Raw genomic sequence first — 19,273 nt, 5'->3', positions numbered from 1 at the left:
CGCCGAGGGGGTGGTTATTGCTGCGCCTGAAAACGTCGGAAGGTGAGTATGGCAGTATCCTGTAACTCACCCTCACCCCCACCCCCTCCACCCACCACAACCACCTCTTGTCCTGGCCCCCTTTTTAGTTTAGGGAGGCTGATGGCTCTTGGGGGCACTGCACGCTTGCCTGGGCATCCTTTTTGCGGGGGGAAAACTTCCTTGGGGCACCCTCGTTTCTAGGGCCTGGCCCTTTAAGACGGCCGATTCTGTTCTTTCGGCTCCTTCCCGTACCTGCGGGTTTCTTCCGGCTAACTCCTGGCCTTCGGGGCCCCCGCACTCCCAGAGAATCGGCGCTGCGTCCCCGCTTCTGCTGCTGCCTCCGGGCGTTACCGCGATCGCGGGCGTCCGTTTCCGGCAGCATTTTTCTACTCGAGGCCCCGGCTTTTCTCCAGCCTAGGCCGCAGGTCACGTGGGGCGGAGCTCCGTCTTCGCCTTCTGCCTTCCCGGGCTTTTTTCTCCTCCCTCCCCTCTGTGGGCGGTGCCCTGGGAGCCGCGTTTTTTCCTACCAATCCAGCACCAGCGCGGGCTGCTGGGGGGGCGTGTCTTTCTCGACTACGGCTCCTGTCCTGCCTGCAGCTGTCGTATCTTGCTTCTCCTGCGCCTCGGCTCTCTGGACGTGCTTCTGTGGGACACAGCACCTTGGGTCTGGTAGGCAGCCTCTGGCTGACTCTTTTTTGCTTTGCAGGCTCCTCCATCGCCCTCATGTCTTCTTCTGGTCGGGCCCCCACTCCCCCTGCCGCCATTTCCACTCATTACGCCTGTTCCGTATGTAATAGGAAGTTCCCATGCGGTCAGTCTTCCTCTCTCTGCGTGCAGTGCCTTCCCCCCAGGCCCACCCAGTCCGCCCCTGCGGCCCCCTCTTTGTCGGTCCTTCCGGAATGGGCTGCTACCCTGTCCCAGGCCATAGGTAACCTTGCCAGCCTCTCCCAATCCCTAGCGCAGTCCCTGGACCGTCTGCCCGCTCAGATTGCGGCCGCCTCGGGCAGGGACCCCCCCGCCGGGGATGTCCGTTCCCGCTCTGGTACGAGGTCCGGCAAGCGACCTCGCACAGCCTCGGCTGGGTCCCATTCTTCCTCAGCTACCCCGGATCACTCCCCGGTTAGGTCTGAGTCGGGCGAAATTTCTTCTTCAGCCGCTTCCGCCGTTCCTGGGGACTCCTCCGCTTCTGATTCTGAATCAGAGCGGTGCTCGGCGATGTCTGCGGCCATTCAGGACCTCATCAAAGCCGTCCGTGACGCGCTCCATGTGCAGGACGTTCCCTCCTCCTCCTCCCTGGAGTCGGTGTCCTTCCGCCGGACTAGGCGTTCCACTGTGGTCTTCCCGAATCACGAGGATCTGGACGCACTTCTGGCTAAAGAGTGGCGTCATCCTGATCGGCGCCTTCATCTTACCAAGGCCTCTGACGTCCCCTATCCTTTTTCTGAGGAATCTGTCAATACTTGGACGGTTCCTCCTCAGGTAGACCCTCAGGTTGCTCGCCTGGCGAAGGCTACTACCCTTCCCCTGGCTGACGCGGCTTCCTTGTCGGATCCCGCTGACAAACGGGTCGACTCTTTGGCCAAGTCTGTTTTCATCGCAGCGGGTGCCGCCATCCGTCCTGCGTTTGCCGCCTCCTGGGTGGCTAAGGCCTGCGCTATCTGGGCAAAACAGCTTGTTCGCGCTTTACCCCCAGACTCTGATCAAGGGGAACTGGCAGTGCTTGCCTCTCAAATTTATCAGGCGTCCAAATTTCTTTGCGATGCCTCTATGGAATCGGCCCGCCGATCCGGCCGTGCGGCCGCTAACTCTGTGGCCATCCGCCGCACCATCTGGCTTCGTTCTTGGGCGGCAGATGCCGCCTCCAAGAAGGCTCTGATTTCCCTTCCCTTTCTCGGCGGGAAGCTCTTTGGGAAGCGTTTGGAGGAGCTCATCTCGGAGGCCACTGGCGGTAAGAGCTCTCTTCTTCCCCAGAATCAGCCTCGCCGCCGTCGCTTTCCTGGGTCGTCCTCTCGGGCGCAGTCCTTTCGGGCCCCCCCTGCCCGATCTGACAAGAAGGCCTTCAGGCCTTCCTTTAAGACCAAGCCCTCCTGGCATGCCAAGCCCAAACCTGCTCGCCCCCAGTCCACTAAACCTCCTTCCGCATGACTCTGTCAAGGTGGGAGGGCGTCTGCTCGCCTTTCAGGACGTCTGGCAAGCAAGTGTAGAAGACGCTTGGGTTCTGGAGGTAGTCTCCTCCGGATACAGGATCGAATTTTCCGATCTTCCGCCGGGTCGGTTCTTCCTGACGTCGCCCCCCAGGTCCCCCTCCGGGGCAGAAGATTTTTTTCAGGCCATTCGTTCCCTTCGCTCTCTAGGGGTCATCGTTCCGGTTCCAGAGTCAGAACGCTTTCGGGGGTTCTATTCGAATCTGTTCACGGTTCCCAAAAAGGACGGTTCGCTCCGTCCTATCCTGGACCTGAAGGCGCTGAACCGCTTTGTCCGGGTCCGTCACTTTCGTATGGAATCCCTCCGGTCGGTGATCGCCTCCTTGGAGTCGGACGAGTTCCTGTCGTCCATAGACATTCAGGACGCCTATCTCCACGTCCCCATTGCCCTCTCCCACCAAAGGTTCCTTCGCTTCGCGGTAGGTTCTCTTCATTTCCAATTCGTAGCCCTGCCCTTCGGCCTGGCCTCTGCTCCGAGGGTCTTCACCAAGGTGTTGGCGCCTCTCATGGCCCTTCTTCGTGCCAGGGGGGTCGCCTTGATACCTTACCTGGACGATCTTCTGATTCGGGCCCCGTCGTTGGAGGACAACCTGTCCAGCCTGCACATCACCCTCTCAGCTCTTGCCCAGTTCGGGTGGCTCGTCAACCACTCCAAGTCCTCCCTCATCCCATGCCAGAGGATGCCCTTCCTGGGCATGATTTTCGACACTCGCCTCGGGCGGGTGTTTCTCCCCCCAGAAAAGATTGCCTCCCTTCAGGCGGGGGTGACGCTTCTCCGCGGCCCGTCCACCCTGACTATCAGGACGTGTATGCGCGTCCTGGGGAGGATGGTGGCTTCCTTCGAAGCCATTCCCTATTCCCAATTCCACTCCCGGGACCTTCAGTTGTTTCTTCTATCCAGGTGGGACAAGTCCCAGGCAGGTCTCGATCGCCTGGTTCGTCTCCCTCTCCAGCTTCGCCAGGACCTTTCCTGGTGGCTTCTTCCTCGGACGGTGTCCCTGGGCCGTTCCTTTCTTCCCCCCAGTTGGCGGGTGGTCACGACGGACGCCAGCCTCTCGGGTTGGGGAGCTGTCCTCGACTCTCTCACAGTCCAGGGTCTTTGGTCTGCTCAGGAGTCCTCCCTGCAGATAAATGTACTCGAGCTCAGGGCAATTTTCCTGGCACTGTCTCACTGGACCCCACGTCTTCGCGGTCTCCCGGTCCGGGTTCAAACAGACAATTCCACCGCCGTGGCTTATCTGAACCACCAAGGGGGCACCAGGAGCGTGATGGCCTTGCAGGAAGCCTCCCATATCCTGCGCTGGGCGGAAAACCACGTTCCCGTCCTCTCCGCGGTGCACATTCCCGGGGTCGACAATTGGGCGGCAGACTTCCTCAGTCGTCAGCTAGTCGACCCGGGCGAATGGTCTCTTCACCCAGAGGTGTTCCTCCAACTTTGTCGCCGATGGGGAACTCCGGACGTGGATCTTTTCGCGTCACGTCTCAACCACAGGATTCCGCGCGCTGTCGCGCGGTCCAGAGACCCTCAGGCTTTCGCGGTAGACGCCCTAGTTCTGCCTTGGTCTCAGTTCAACCTTCTGTACCTGTTCCCCCCCATTCCCCTCCTGCCCCGAGTGCTCAAGCGTCTCAAGGCAGCCCGGGTTTCAGCAATCCTGGTGGCTCCGGATTGGCCCCGCAGGGCGTGGTACGCAGATCTAGTGTTTCTGCTCGCCGACGCTCCGTGGCGACTTCCTCTGCGCCACGATCTCCTTTCTCAGGGTCCTCTGTACCACCCGAATTTACTTCAGCTTCGTTTGACGGCGTGGCCGTTGAGACCACGGTCTTGAAGTCCCGTGGCCTCTCGGATTCTGTCATTCAGACGATGCTTCACGCTCGCAAACCCCAGTCAGCCCGTATTTACTACCGGACCTGGAGAGCGTATTTTGCCTGGTGCAAGTCTGGGCGCTTCCGCCCTCTTCATTTCTCCGTCCCTAACGTTCTGGCCTTCCTTCAGGCCGGTTTTGAGAAGGGTCTTCGCCTGGCTTCTCTCAGAGGACAGATTTCGGCCCTCTCAGTCCTTTTCCAACGTCCTGTGGCCTCGCGGGCTCAGGTTAGGACTTTCCTACAGGGTGTCGCTCGCCGAGCCCCCCCCTTTCGTTTTCCAGTGGAGCCGTGGGACCTGAATCTCGTCCTTGGCGCCCTTCAGTCTTCTCCCTTCGAGCCTTTGGCAGAGATATCTCTGTCGTTTGTCTCGTTCAAGGTGGCCTTCTTAGTGGCAGTCACCTCCATCCGCCGGGTTTCCGAACTGGCGGCGCTTTCTTGCCGTTCGCCTTTCCTGGTTTTCCATCAGGACAAGGTGGTGTTGCGTCCCGTTCCCTCTTTTCTTCCAAAGGTGGTCTCCTCGTTTCATATCAATGAAGAGATCGTCCTTCCCTCTTTCTGCCCTAATCCTTCTCACCCTAGGGAGAAATCCCTCCATTGCCTTGACGTTGTTCGGGCCCTTCGCCTGTACCTTCGCCTCACGGAACCTTTCCGTCGTTCGGATTCCCTTTTCGTGGTCCCGGCGGGTCCTCGTAGGGGTTTGCCTGCCTCCAAGGCCACCATCTCTCGCTGGGTTCGGTCGGCTGTCAAGGAGGCCTATATCGCAAAGGGCCGTGCTCCCCCTTCCAGGTTGACCGCTCATTCGACTAGGGCAGTTGGGGCTTCCTGGGCGGTGCGTCATCAGGCATCTGCTTCCCAGGTCTGCCGGGCCGCCACCTGGGCGTCAGTTCACACTTTCTCTAAGTTTTATCACATTCATTCTCTGGCTTCCGCTGACGCTAGCCTGGGGCGCAAGGTTCTGCAAGCAGCTGTGCTTTAGATTGGCGACATGGCGTTCTTCTTCCCTCCCTCAGGGACTGCTTTGGAACGTCCCATGGTGCTGTGTCCCCCAATGCCATGCACGAGAAAAATGGATTTTTTGTACTCACCGTAAAATCCTTTTCTCGTAGTAGGCATTGGGGGACACAGATCCCTCCCATTTTCTTACTGAGTTTCTTCTTGTTGTGGTCCCGGCGATTTGTGGTCGTTGGGTTTCCCCAGTTGAAGACTTGTTGGCGTTCAGTTTTCTGTTTGTTCAGGTGTATGGCGTTCCTACTGCTTTTGTACCGACTGGTGTATCTCGGCTCTTGCAGAGGGGTATAGCCCACCTGGGCGGAGCCAACACTTTTTTGTTTCTAGTGTCAGCCTCCTAGTGGCAGCTGGGCATATACCCATGGTGCTGTGTCCCCCAATGCCTACTACGAGAAAAGGATTTTACGGTGAGTACAAAAAATCCATTTTTCACATGAACGATACGGATTGGCTCCGGATGAGTTCAGTGAAATTCGCACCATTTTGCAAGCAAGTTCAGTCAGTTTTGTCTGCGATTGCGTTCCGTTTTTTACACGTAGGTGCAATGCGTTTTGATGCGTTTTTTCACGTGCATGATAAACTGAAGGTTTACAAACAACATCGCCTAGCAACCATCAGTGAAAAACGCATTGCACCCGCACTTGCTTCCAGATGCTATGCGTTTTTCACTAAAGCCCCATTCACTTCTATGGGGCCAGGGCTGCGTGTAAACCGCTGAATATAGAACTGATGCATGAAAAAAAAAAAGTCAAAAGTTAGGCCTCATTCACATCACCGTTTCTCCTTTCCGTTCTCCGGCTCCGTTGAGGAGCAGGAGAACGGAAAGGATGGATTCTGCAGATAACTGAGACCTAACGGAGCCTAAAGACCCCATAGACTATTATAGGGTGCGTTCGGGGTCCGCTCAGAATATTCTTTTTGAGCGGAGACAAAAGTCCTGCATGCAGGACTTTTGTCTCCGCTCAAAAATCATGTTCTGAGCGGACACAGAACGGACCCCATTACAGTCTATGGAGTCTTTAGTCTCCCTTACGCTGAGTTATCTGCAGAATCCGTCCTTTCTGTTCTCCTGCTCCTCAACGGAGCCGGAGAACGGAAAGGAGAAACGGTGATGTGAATGAGGCCTAACTTATGACTTTTTCAAATCCTGTTAAGAACTTGAAAACAAAACTGTTCTTAGATTAGGGGCAAATCGCATGCATGCCGCACAGACACAGAGGTAGCTCATCTCCAGGGCAGTCACTGCAGACCAGTAACATACAACCAGACTCATTTTTGCCCACTTACACACAGCAGCCATCACTAAGAGCAGATGAAAATCGCATGCACCGTGTTCAGTCAGTATTCATGATTGCAAAGCATTGAGGAAGGTCTTATTTACTGTAAGCACGTACTCACCTGCAAGCCATGTTCCCCTGCATCATATTTGTTGTCACCATCTAGCTGCTCCACCGCCACATAGTCAATAAAGGATTCGAAAACTGGAGAAAAAATAAAATTAAATAAAAAAAATTATAAAAATATATAATAGAGGTCAAGGCTCGTTAAAACCAATAAAATAACATTTGTTGAATACTGGTAATGCATGGTCTATGCTAAAATGGGCCTCCACCATGTTTAGGAGATCTGGCACAATTGCCAGCTGTGGCCCAGACAAAAAAAAAAATAATAATTGCATGCAATGTGTGTTTTTTGTTTTCCATCCAAAACCCAACATTTACAGTATGCCAGAAATGGGCGGCATCACTGCCGGACCTCATTGCAGTCAACGGGGATCCGGCAATGCTGGAACCTGCTAGATACGACAAGCTGTTCTGTGCCAGAAAAGCCTGCAGGATCTTCTGACTTAAATGGAGAGGTTAATGAGACCTTATACTCTTAGCAAGTGTAATTATGGCTAGTGACCAGTAATTACAGCTGTATTGAATTTACTAATTCTGAGCCACCCAATCCTATCCAGCATCCCCAAACACCCACATTATCTTCTGAAGGGGCTTGGGGTGCAGATCTCCAGGACTGTTATAGGACTGTTCTCATCTGGATAAGTAAAAAACTTGGAAGGCACATCGTCCAGAGGGAAAGAATATATATCCCAAAAGGAGGTGCTCAATGGAGGGGCTGTCAAGCCGCTATCAAATATATATATAAGTCCACGGCACTCAAAATATTGATAAATTCAAAGAATTTTTATTGTGTCCAACACCACCTTAGTGTTACATAACAAAGAAGCAGGGCCAACGTTTCGGTCCAACCTGGACCTTGATCACGGCCTAGTGCTGTGGAGACAATGCGCATTCGTTGGTGGTATATTTCCTATACCACCAACGAATGCGCATTGTCTCCACAGCACTAGGCCGTGATCAAGGTCCAGGTTGGACCGAAACGTTGGCCCTGCTTCTTTGTTATGTAACACTAAGGTGGCGTTGGACACAAAAATTCTTTGAATTTATTAATATTTTGAGAGTGCCGTGGATAGAGAGATATATATATATATATATATATATATATATATATATATATATATATATATATATATATATATATATATATATATCTATATCTCTATGTTCTCATCTGGAGGCTGCCACTCCTCTACAATTCTATCAATGGCAGTCATGTCACAGATCCTGCACCTTACATAGAAGCCTCAACACTGATGTGAACAGGGCCAAAGGCTGGGGAATGCTTGGCACTACACCACAAGACCTTCAAAAGTTAGAAAACTGCAATGTGAGGTCAATAGCAAAAACTAGCTGATACATAAAACTGGAAGTTTCCCAACTTTCTGACAAGACGTCATTCCCAATGTCATCACAACATTGAGGAGGAAGTGGCATTTTTACCCTCCCAAAAAAAGACTACTCAGACAACCTGTTATAAAGTCTGGTTTACTGTACGGGCTACTAAGAGGAGCGCCAATATTATAGAGCTGCAACAGAACCTGCCAGCAAACACATTCACAGCTGAGATTGTACTGGCGTTTGGCTTAACAGAGAATAAACGAGGATTATTGCTTCAGCAGAAACTACATCTAAGCAATTCCACAATTCAGCAGTCAGAGGAATTCAAATCAAGTTAACAGACAAGGTACTTAAATGTCTAAACAGTCATTAAAAACCATACAATTTTATAGTAAACTGTAATCAGTACCAGGTTGACGGGAAATTCTCTGATGGGCCAGCATCAGACAAACCTATACTGTCCAGAAAACACGCTCCGTGTGGGAGCCGTATTTCCCGGACTGAACACAGCTCCTCTGAAGTGAACTTGCAGCATCATAATGATTTATGATGCTGTGAATTCCCGTCTCTCTGCAGGTCTACTGAACTGTAGTCACAGCATTATGTAACACTCAGCAGACCCGAGGCGAGACAGGAATTCACAGAATCATAAATCATTATGCGAGTTCACGTCGGAGGAGCACTGTTCGGTCTGGGAATTGCAGATGCCACACAGAGCGCGTTTTCCTCAGTACACTCGCGGGAAAGTCGACATATACGGATAATATTAAGTAAAAATTCTGTACTGTGTGAAGGTACAGATGAAATCTGAAAATTGACAAGTGTGAAGGGATGCTAGGGAGGCAATGACTAAGGCCTCACGTACACGACAATTTGCGGAACGGCACAGACAGCCTTTAATATAAATGCCTATTCTTGTTCGCAAAGCGCGGACTAGAATAGGACATTTTTTTTGCGGGGCCTCAGAACGGATGCGGACAGCACACGGAGTGCTGTCCGCATCTTTTGCAGCCCCCATTGAAGTAAATGGGTCCGCACCCGAAAAACGTTAGTGTGCATGAGGCCTAAAAAGCAGGTTTCAAACACAAGTGGTTCCCTGAACCTGCTGTACTGGAGTATTTAAAGGGGTTCTAGATTTTTTTCTTACTGATCTCTCCTCTAGAGAGATCAGCAGCATCTGATTGGCGGGGGTGCGACACAAAGGACTCCCGCCGATCAGCTGTTTGCGAAGGCACTGGAAGTAGGGCTGCGGCCTTCTTGCAGTTTCCTGCAGGCCCAGTAACGTCATAACTAGTATCACCAGCCTGTGGGCAGATAAGCCCCAACGACGTGAACGGAGCTTAGCCGCACCCAGGCCAGTTGTGAGGCAATACTAGCTGTGATGTCACTGGGCCTGCGGGAAACAATGTGAAGGCCGTGTCACTACTGTCAGTGCCGGGACCTTCTCAAACAGCTGATTGGCGGGGGTCCCGGGTGTCAGACCCCCACTAATCAGATACTGATGATCTAGCCACAGGATAGATCATCAGTAAGAAAAAGCTACAGAACCCATTAAATGATCTCAATAAAGTAGGAATCTTAAATTTTACAGACGTGCTGGATCATCTCCTAAACTTCTTTATAAATCACTCATACACCTTGTTTCTCCTCGGCTTTGATCTAAACCCATGCTGTAATGGTAAAAGTCTCCATTATTCTCAAATGGACATTTATTGCCCCACAGGATCAGTTTTGTATTCATTAAAGGGGCATGCTGCTTCAAATAGCATCTTGTCAAGTGTCAATACCTGAATATTTATCAAATTACTAAAATACATTTATTAGAAATACTAAGTGCTTTTGACATTTCCTGAAGCCAAGTCCCTTACTGAGCCAAGTCTTCTGTCCCAACCACATGCCACTCCCATCCTGAATTTCAACACTGATGAAGGGGCACGTGACTCAACCTGTCCATTACCTGAAACACACTACGCCTGTAGTAGTTTCCTGCACGTTCAAGAGCAGATGAAAGCATTATACCTAGCTTTCTTCCCTGCTATGATGCACAGGAGACTATCGTAGGCACTTCAAAGCGAGGTGCTGATGGCCACGTTGCATCACATGTCCCTCCATCAGTGGCCATTTTTGCAGATGGGAACTGTGTATTGTCGGAACAGAATTTTTTTTTTCCACAACAAAGGGCTGTGGCTTCAAGAACCGTCAAAACAATGCAGAACTAATAACGGCATATCAGTAAGTTGAAGATATTAACGTTTCTAAACACATTTGACATTCTATGTAAAGCAGCCAACTCTGAGGAAGTAACCATGCCATATAAATACTACAAACACAATATACTGAAATTACATATAGCCTACTAAAAAGGTCACCACTTAATGGGGTTGTCCTGTCAACATTTAGATTTAGGGCACATCCCATATGACCGATAGAAGAAGGTCCCCCCCGAAAGGCAAGACCTACGCTTCTCTCCAGAATGGGGCTCCCGAAGCAATCTCCATTCACTAGGGGACTGCTGGAAACAGCTGAGCTCCATTTACTGCTATGAGTTCTGAAAATAGGATGGTCATGAATGCACAGCTGCTCTCCCTTCATTTCTGGAGCCGGTTCTGGAGATAGGAGTGGGTTTTAGAGGTGGGACTGGCACATATCGGATATTTGTGGCATATCCTAGTAATACGCCAAGTACGGAGATAGGAAACCCTTTAAACGACTGAACACAAAAGTGAATCAAGGGGCCCCACATCCCATTTGTACTTGGTACTCACTGTTTTTCTTTCCTTTTATACTTAGTTGAATATCATAATAGTCTTCTATCCGCTCAGACCGGTAGTCCACATGCTTACACTGGATGTAGGACTGAAAAAGAACAAGAGTCTTAAAACCGGAACACAAATGACTGCTCCTCAATCTTAACAAGGCAGATTTACTAATCAAGTAGCACCAGAATTGTGGCTCAAACTGAGACAGAATTCTGGCATACAAGGCATATGCCAAACTATTTTACTCACGTATAGGGCGGTGACATATTCTGCAGCGTTTTACAGACATCATAACTTGCTGTCTCGAACGGAGCTCACAGTCCATGTGCAAGCTTACTATGGGTACGACCAAACTTGTCATGGTTGAGAAGCGGCAGTGCAGCGGTCAAATGTGCCACAGCTGCCTCAAAATAATCTAATGAGACTGCACTGCTCAGTGGGTCTGTATTGCTAATAGCCAAGCAGTATTGAAGGTGCCACTCGGCCATTAGCAATACAGACCGCACAAAGCTGGGCATGGCTTGGAAATATGCAAAAAGCACCAAAACGGCAACAGCATTTAGGCACAAAGTAAGCCAATAGGCAATAAATACTTATCACAGTGGATGGTTCTGGATGATAAATCTGGTGCACAAAGTTTTCCGCTGGCTAAATGTTAGACAATTAATATACCTGCCCAAACTACTCAAGGCACATACCACCATCTTTCCTCGGAATAGCTTTGGAATAGTTCCTTCTACACATGTTCCTTTCATTTTGTTTTCCACATTGTCCAGTAACTGCAAGACAGAAAAAATAAAATGAAACTGATTTATCTGCCACCTTTTCCATCATCTTAGACTATATCAAAAGGGAAAACTGAAAACATCATCAGGTTTGAAAGAACAGAATGGAAAATGCACAAAAGCTGTGTTATTCTCAGTTGCTGGCCGGGCACTGTACATGGCTGCAGCAGTAATGTCGTTGTGTGAATGCTGCAGCCAATTACTGGCCTCTTTTAGTGCAGCGATTGGCTGCAGCGGTCACATATTGTCAATGTGTTATCACTGCTGCAGCCGAGTAAACAGATCCTGACCGAGAGAGCCAGAGCAGTTGTGCCAGGTAAGTAACGATCACTTCTTTATTGCAGGCAGATCCCATAAATTGTCTGGTTTCTTCCTGAAACTAGACAAACCATTCAAGGTCATTGTGGCAGTATGCAGTAACAGGATTTTGACAACTTACCACTCTACATAGTTCTTGGACATCATGTTGCATGAAACTATCTAACGTCTCCCACCTGTAAATAAGCAAATGTGTACACATATTATAATAAATAATTAAAAAAAATTAATAAAAATATATATATTTTTTTTTCAGACTGATATACTGAAACATCAGCACAATCGATATTAAAGCATTTTCCGGTTTACTGTAAAATAGAGCTTAAAAGAGTTCTCTTGCTCCTTAATGAATTTAGCTGCCCAGAGTACCCTGAACACTGCATATTTTGTCCTCTATAGTTTTTCATGCCAGCACTTTACTACAGTATCACTGCATCCTGGAGAAACCGGAGAACCTGTCAGGTGATTTCTGCTGCCCAATCTGAGATCAGCCTATGAAGAGAGGTTTCTCTATAGGCCTATATCATTCGAAGAAGGATTTCTGGGCAAAAAGACCGCACAAATCCTGACTGGACTCTTAGAAGAGATCTGATTATCCTGCCAATACGCACTGATTTACTGTTTACCCTTCATCAGTCTCTGTGCAGAGAAGTCTTGCACTGTGTGAGGGAGAACTCATCTGACAGACTTCCTTTAAAGGGTACGTCCAGATTTAGAAACCATTTAATACATCACAGGGTCAGGTTCTGAGGCCCCAAATAACTGCAGAAATGAAGTGGCAGAGGGGCTCAGAGTGCAAGCACCGCTCCTCCTGTGTCTCCAAGGAGAGGCGGCACAACTTTCAGGTGAGTGCTTCTGTCCTTTCATTTCAGCAATCTTCAAGGGGCATCAGAACCTGAACCCCCATAGATCAAAACTTATAACATGTCATATGTTGCAAGCTTTCTAAAACTAGAGGTCCGCTTTAACAAATATATTAGGAAATGTCGTGCAGCATGTCCAGATCTCTGCCCTCAGGGTAATCATAGGTTTACATCCATACAGACCTCTCAGCTGAGAAGTGGGAACCAGTGTATCCAGTCTAGGAAATCCTCCCTGAGCTGAAAATATGTCAGTTTTGTACAATAAATCATCAGTAAATGTATCAAGCCAAGGGCCACTGTTAAGAGGTTTGACTAGACCGGATACAAAGTCTCAAGGGACAGATTTACTAAGCCTGTAGATGGCGCTAACGGCCTGTATAGACGTACACCAGGGGCTCAGGCTGGATGATAAATGTGGTGCAGGGATAGATGCTTAACCCTATGCCAACTACTAGGTTTGCTTACGTTGAGACAGATTTACACCAGAATTGTGGCACAATACATAGAATCTTGGGCAATAACCCTTGTTCGAGCAAGCAAAAAAAAAAAAATTTAATAATTGCCAAATTGCACCACTTTTTAGATTCCAGGGCAGACATTAGTACCGTATTTTTCGCCCCATAAGACACCACAGATCCACCACCCCCATAACAGTGCCATCCACAGATTCTCACCACCCCCTTAACAGTGCCATCCACAGATTCTCCCCCCCCCACCATGCCATCCACAGACCCCCCCCCATCATAATGCCATCCACAGACCCCCCCCCCCCCCACAATAATGCCATCCACAGATCGCCCCACCCCACAATAATGCCATCCACAGATCCCCCCACCATAAGAATGCCATCCACAGATCCCCCCCCACCATAATAATGCCATCCACAGATCCCCCCCCACCATAATAATGCCATCCACAGATCCCCCCCCACCATAATAATGCCATCCACAGATCCCCCCCACCATAATAATGCCATCCACAGATCCCCCCCACCATAATAATGCCATCCACAGATCCCCCCCACCATAATAATGCCATCCACAGATCCCCCCCTTCCCCCCACATAACAGTGCCATCCACAAATCCCCCATAATAGTGTCATGCACAGACCGCCATTAGTTCAAACCCACCAAAAGCACACCTTTTGGTTAAAAAAAAAAAATTCTTATTTTCCTCCTCGTCTTATAGGGCGAAAAATACGGTAAATCTGGGCCAATGTCTTTCAGCCTTTTGATCTAAACAAAATATTAATTTGCTGAAAGCAAACATATTGTAACTACATAAATTAGGAAGTTGCAGAGCTTTTCATTTCCCAAAGATTCTATGTTAACATAAATTACAAGAGCATTTCTGCTTATAGTCTGTGTTCATTGCTCTTCGTTTTTTTTGTGTTACACAGCTTCTTGCTGCCCTCTGTATGGTGAGGGCATGGCACACCTGATCATACCAGCGTTCTGACGCTGCACTGCCCAGCTGAGATTAAATAGGTTTAGAAAAATATCTGACGACATTACCGATCGCTTACCCAAAGGATTTTGTTAACTTTTTAGTTCCTACAGGTTTGTCACTGTGTTGTAATTCATAGAACACCCTCTGTAATGCAAGAGGAACACTCTTGGAGGAGTCATCACCTTCTGTAGGCATCATGTACACAGCCTGGAAGGAAAAAAAAACAAGATGTAACCTTCACATAAGCAGCCTCGCAGACTAACACTCTCAGGCATTGTTCACATTAGTCTTTTGGCATATGTTTAGAATCATGTGTCCCTTAGCCCTAGCTGAATGTAAGGGCTCATTCACACGACTGTATGGTCGTTGTGACTGTGTTGCTGACTGAAAATAGCTGACCGAAATGCATGGGCACTGGTTGTGTGGATCCCATATTGCGGTCACACTGACCTGAATGGGTCCGCAAGCCGCAAAATACAGCAAGATAGGACATGTTTTATCTTTTGAGGTGCGTGGGGCACGAACCCTAAAGGCCGCAAAAGTGCTTCGGAGTGTTTCCGTGGGCTTCTGATCCATGTGCTATCTTTTGCAGATCGCGGACCCATTCAATACAGGCATGGGGCCCTTACGTTTGTGTGAATGGGCCGTAAAGTATGGACCTTTTAAGGACTCGAGCACCAAAATATGTTGAGTTCACCATCACTACAGTTAACATTTTGTGGCAGGGTTCAATTTCTGGAAGGGATAGGGAAACATAATACTAGGATACTGAAATTAAAAACCGTGTATGGCACAGAAATTCAAATTCAACATAAAATTGAAAAGGACAAATACGAAACAGAATTCCTTTGAGTTAAGACAAGACTGAAGACAGCAGAAACCAAACATCATACGTTAGTGGAAATGTATGAAAGATAATAATGATACCACACACCTTCCGGAGCTGGTTGGTGAAAAACAAGGTTTGGAGCAGGCTGTTCATGTAACATGTGGCTCCCTGATTCTTCAGTCCAACATAACCAGTGTGCTTCTTGGAGTCCCAGCTACAGAAAAATAAAGGAGGAAACGGATGCAATATTCTAAATATTTTAGACAGATACGTAGTTTTTTCTTTAAACTGCCTGGGGCCTCCAATCCCCTCCTTTCCAGCACTGCTACTCCATCCTCTTGCCAGGCTACAGCAGTGACGTCCCATGTACTGCTGCAGCCAATCACTAGCCGCAGCGGTGCTTGCTATGCGACAGTTTAGGTCAGTTTTTGGCTGCAGAAGTATACAGGATGTCACCACAACAATGTGTCACTGCCGCCCATGGAGAGGACAGAACGGCGGTGCTGGAGGGACCTGGGAAGGCAAGAATAAGTGTTATTATATAATAAAAGACCCCAGGCAGTTTTGAGAAATAAAAAAAGCAATGTGGACAAGCTCTTTACTGGTTGTTATCCAATGAAAAAAGATTTACAACCTGGACACAGGATAATAAGTGTCTGATTCCTGGGGGGCTTCACTGCTAGGACCTCCAATCAGTAGAACAGGGGTCCCAGGCATCTTTTCTGAAGGAGTTTGAATAAAATCTACGTCTACGGGGCTGACTAGATGGCAAATACAACACTGCGGACAGGTGATAATCCCAAGTAAGCAGCAGATGGGAACGCCCCTTATCCATGCAATATTCTAATATCGGTAAGATTTTCCATGCTGCATATCTATTACCCCATATTACCATCCAGACGAGACCTCTCTGAAATGCAAAGAAACTCATGAGACAATGCCTAAGCTAGCAATACTTACGCTACACCATGAGGAGCATCAGCTTGCACATAGACTTCAAAAGTCACTTTATCATCCTCTATGAAACCTTTCTCTGGATCTGTAACTTCCTGTAAAAGAAAGGTCAGAAATCCGGATCAGAGTAGTGTACCCGTCTATACAGATACTGCTCAATGTACACCCAAATGTGCCTTTCCATTTAAATAAAGTATCAGTGTTCCTTTATATCTGCACTGGGAAACCAGAATCCGATTTATACAACGTCAACATTTTAGCTACAATTTTATCAAGTTTAGTTGTATGGCACAAAGGAATTTGAAATGATACTATAATAGTAGTATACAAGTAGCAACGCCTTATACATGAGCACTTAGGCTATTTTCCCACTTACGGCAGTGTGATCCGGCAAGCAGTTCCGTCGTCTGAACTGCCTGCCGCATCCGCCGATCTGGATGTGAGAAAACATTTGTGAGATGCATCCGGATCCGTCTCAAATGCATTGCAAGAATGGATCCGTCTCTCCGCTTGTCATGTGGACAGACGGAGCCGTCTTGTATTTTTTTTTCACATTTTTACCGGTCTGCGCATGCGCAGACTGGAAGGACGCATGCAGTATTTTGAATGCTGGATTCGGCACTAATACATTCCTATGGGGAAAAATGCTGGATCCGGCATTCAGGCAAGTCTTCAGTTTTTTTTCACTGGAGATAAAACCGTAGCATGCTACGGTTTTATCTTTTGCCTGATCAGTCAAAATGACTGAACTGAAGACATCCTGATGCATCCTGAACGGATTACTCTCCATTCAGAATGCATGGGGATATAACTGATCAGTTTTTTTACCGGTATAGAGCCCCTGGGATGGAACTCTATGCCGGAAAAGAAAAACGCTAGTGTGAAAGTACCCTTAAACGTATTTAACCATTCTAATCAGATGGCAAAATAATGATGCATGTAAGTCGTGTCATTTATACCTCTGATGGAAGATTCCCAAGTTAGTCCCTGTATGGACATACAGCGGTGTGCGGTGACAATTGGCCACAATGTTAAAATAATGTTCATGCAGAGTATATTTTTTTTGCAGTGGCGCACTACACAGTGTATAACTATGTATACCAGCCTAATGGCAGCCAAAATGACACCCTTTTGGCCACGGTCGGGTGAATTGAGTCCCGTGGATACATATGACACCTATACACCTAGAGTTTTTTCCAAATGTAGGACTGAGATGCAGCATGTGCAGAGCCTTATGATGAGAAACCCTGGGTGTTGAAAACTTCCATATCTGCACAACACCCATTAATTAAAAGCTGGGAGGAGGCCAGCAGGTAAGCTTGTGGACGTCTGTAACACGTGAATGCATAAAGCATATTCTAGTCATGTCGGTTTATACTGAATACCTAAATCATATTCCATACATGTATCCCAGTGCATGTTTGTAACATCACCACAATTTTTTTTTTTCCTCAGATCTAATTCATTCTACATATAAATCAGATGGCACAAACTGTGTAAATGATGCTACTTACACTCCATGCCATGAAATTGGAAAATCCCCAATCATTCTCCTTGTGAAAAAACAAGTGACTAATGCGTCGGCTAAAAGATTTCTCATCGTCCTTGTAATTGATTATCTTAAGCACTGCCTGTGCGTGGCAAGACCATGACCTGCAAGAGAAAACGTTACATTTTACATTTACGATCACTACCTAAAAAAAACACACAAGAAAGGGAACTGGGTAGTATGCCCGTTCACTTCATCAGTATCAAACAGTGTGTGAAGGGGCCATGGCATTCCAGCAAGCGCTACATCCTCCGCCACATGGATTTTCTGCAGCTCAGTCACAAGGGATTACACCCAGGGGCAGGGGAAATCTCCCAACACAAGCAGAAGTCCATTCACATCAATGGTACTTTGCTTTAAAGTGTAATTGTTCTTTCAGTTTAAAAATTCTTCTTAAAAAGCTCTGAGCGTGAGGGTCTTCAGTCTAATAAGTCTGATGGGCAATGATAGTTAGGGCACATAGTCAGGGGCTGGAGTAGTGACAAGAAGCAGCTGGGAGCCTCTATTTTATACACAGGCATCTTCAGCGCTCAGTACAATGCTGAAGACAGATTTTCCGTTGTAACATTGTTAGGGCTCATGCACACCACCATATGTTTTTTGCGGTCCACAAAACATGGATCCTCTAAAAATGTGGAATACATCCATGTGCATTCCGTATTTTGCGGATCGGAACAGCTGGCCCTAATAGAACAGTACTATCCTTGCCCATAATGCAGACAATAGGACACGTTCAATTATAATTTTTTTGAGGAACAGACATACGGAAACAGAATGCGCACAGTCATTTCTTTTTTTTTTTTTGCGGCCCTATTGAAGTGAATGGTTTGGCATACAGGCCGCAAAAAAAAAAAAAAAAAAAAAAAAAAAAGGAACGGACACCGAAACAAAATACATTCGTGTGCATGAGCCCTTAGAGCTTTGCTAAGAAGACTCTTCTCTTTACAACTCGTTTTTAGGACAAATTATTTTAGGTTTCTTTAGACTATAACTTTCCATAATAACGGGCTGTATAGCCCTCTTATACTTTTATTGTCACTGTTACGGTCTAGTTAGACCCAGCAGCAGGCTTCAGCTACCAGCATCCCACCTACAACATGACCAATGGGACCCAATAGGACTCATGTGAACAGAGAAGCAATGAAAACCACTTGTGTATTCTCTCCTAGAGTCTACCTGCTCGCAGTCGTCTTACTCCTAAGCTGTAAATATACATTTTGATGCGAATTTAAGGATCGCACCGAAGGCTCAGGTTTATGGCCAGCTTTAGGTTCTGTTCACACTAGCGCCACAGACCTCATTTATAAGTTGTCTTCAAAGACCATAAATGATCAGACAGGCTAACCTCCCACGGCAGAAATTGGGGGACTTGTCTTAGAGACCCCAGAGACCGTAAACTAATAAAATGGTTTACAGCAGAAACCTGAAGGACTCTTGTTTCGTATAGTTCATTATGAAATATATTTGTTTAGGGACTTATATAGGCAGAGCATTTTTTGCAACGTTTCCCCACTTAAAAGGGAACCTGTCACCAGGATTTTGTGTATAGAGCTGAGGACATGGGTTGCTAGATGGCCGCTAGCACATCTGCAATACCCAGTCCCCATAGCTCGGTGTGCTTTAATTGTGTATAAAAACAGATTTGATACATATGCAAATTAACCCGAGATGAGTCAGAGCTTTAAATTATGACTCTTCTCTGGTCACACAAGTAAGATATGACTCTTATGTTAATTTAGATATGTATCAAATCGGTTTTTTTTACACAATAAAAGCACAGAGAACTATGGGGACTGGGTAATGCGGATGTGCTAGCAGCCATCTAGCAACCCATGTCCTCAGCTCTATACCAAAAATCCCAGCGACAGGTTCCCTTTAAAAGATATGATCTGAAATGCTGCACCACATTAGGCCAGAAACTGCAGCAACG

The 19,273-nt window shown here is 47.6% G+C and overlaps 1 protein-coding gene and 1 long non-coding RNA gene across 2 annotated transcripts in view; one reads left to right on the top strand and one right to left on the bottom strand.

Annotated features, from left to right (window-relative positions):
• Positions 1-19,273, bottom strand: part of USP7 (ubiquitin specific peptidase 7) — a 92,030-nt gene that overhangs the window by 46,991 nt on the left and 25,766 nt on the right. Inside the window, exons 4-11 of the mRNA XM_040441764.1 lie at positions 17,309-17,447; positions 15,801-15,889; positions 14,946-15,054; positions 14,088-14,218; positions 11,821-11,875; positions 11,295-11,375; positions 10,603-10,693; positions 6,495-6,577 (exon numbers count right to left, since the gene is read on the bottom strand). Of these exons, the coding sequence (XP_040297698.1) occupies positions 6,495-6,577; positions 10,603-10,693; positions 11,295-11,375; positions 11,821-11,875; positions 14,088-14,218; positions 14,946-15,054; positions 15,801-15,889; positions 17,309-17,447 (778 nt within the window). The remainder of the gene's footprint in view (positions 1-6,494; positions 6,578-10,602; positions 10,694-11,294; positions 11,376-11,820; positions 11,876-14,087; positions 14,219-14,945; positions 15,055-15,800; positions 15,890-17,308; positions 17,448-19,273) is intronic.
• Positions 794-19,217, top strand: LOC121008939. Its single transcript, XR_005780647.1, has 3 exons — positions 794-1,047; positions 2,229-2,236; positions 19,206-19,217. It is a non-coding gene; the product is annotated as an uncharacterized LOC121008939 (long non-coding RNA).

This window comes from Bufo bufo, chromosome 7, assembly GCF_905171765.1.
Source record: "Bufo bufo chromosome 7, aBufBuf1.1, whole genome shotgun sequence".
Classification (NCBI taxonomy): Eukaryota; Metazoa; Chordata; class Amphibia; order Anura; family Bufonidae; genus Bufo; species Bufo bufo.
Note: the sequence above shows the minus strand (reverse complement) of the source record. Positions and strands in the feature narration are given on the sequence as shown.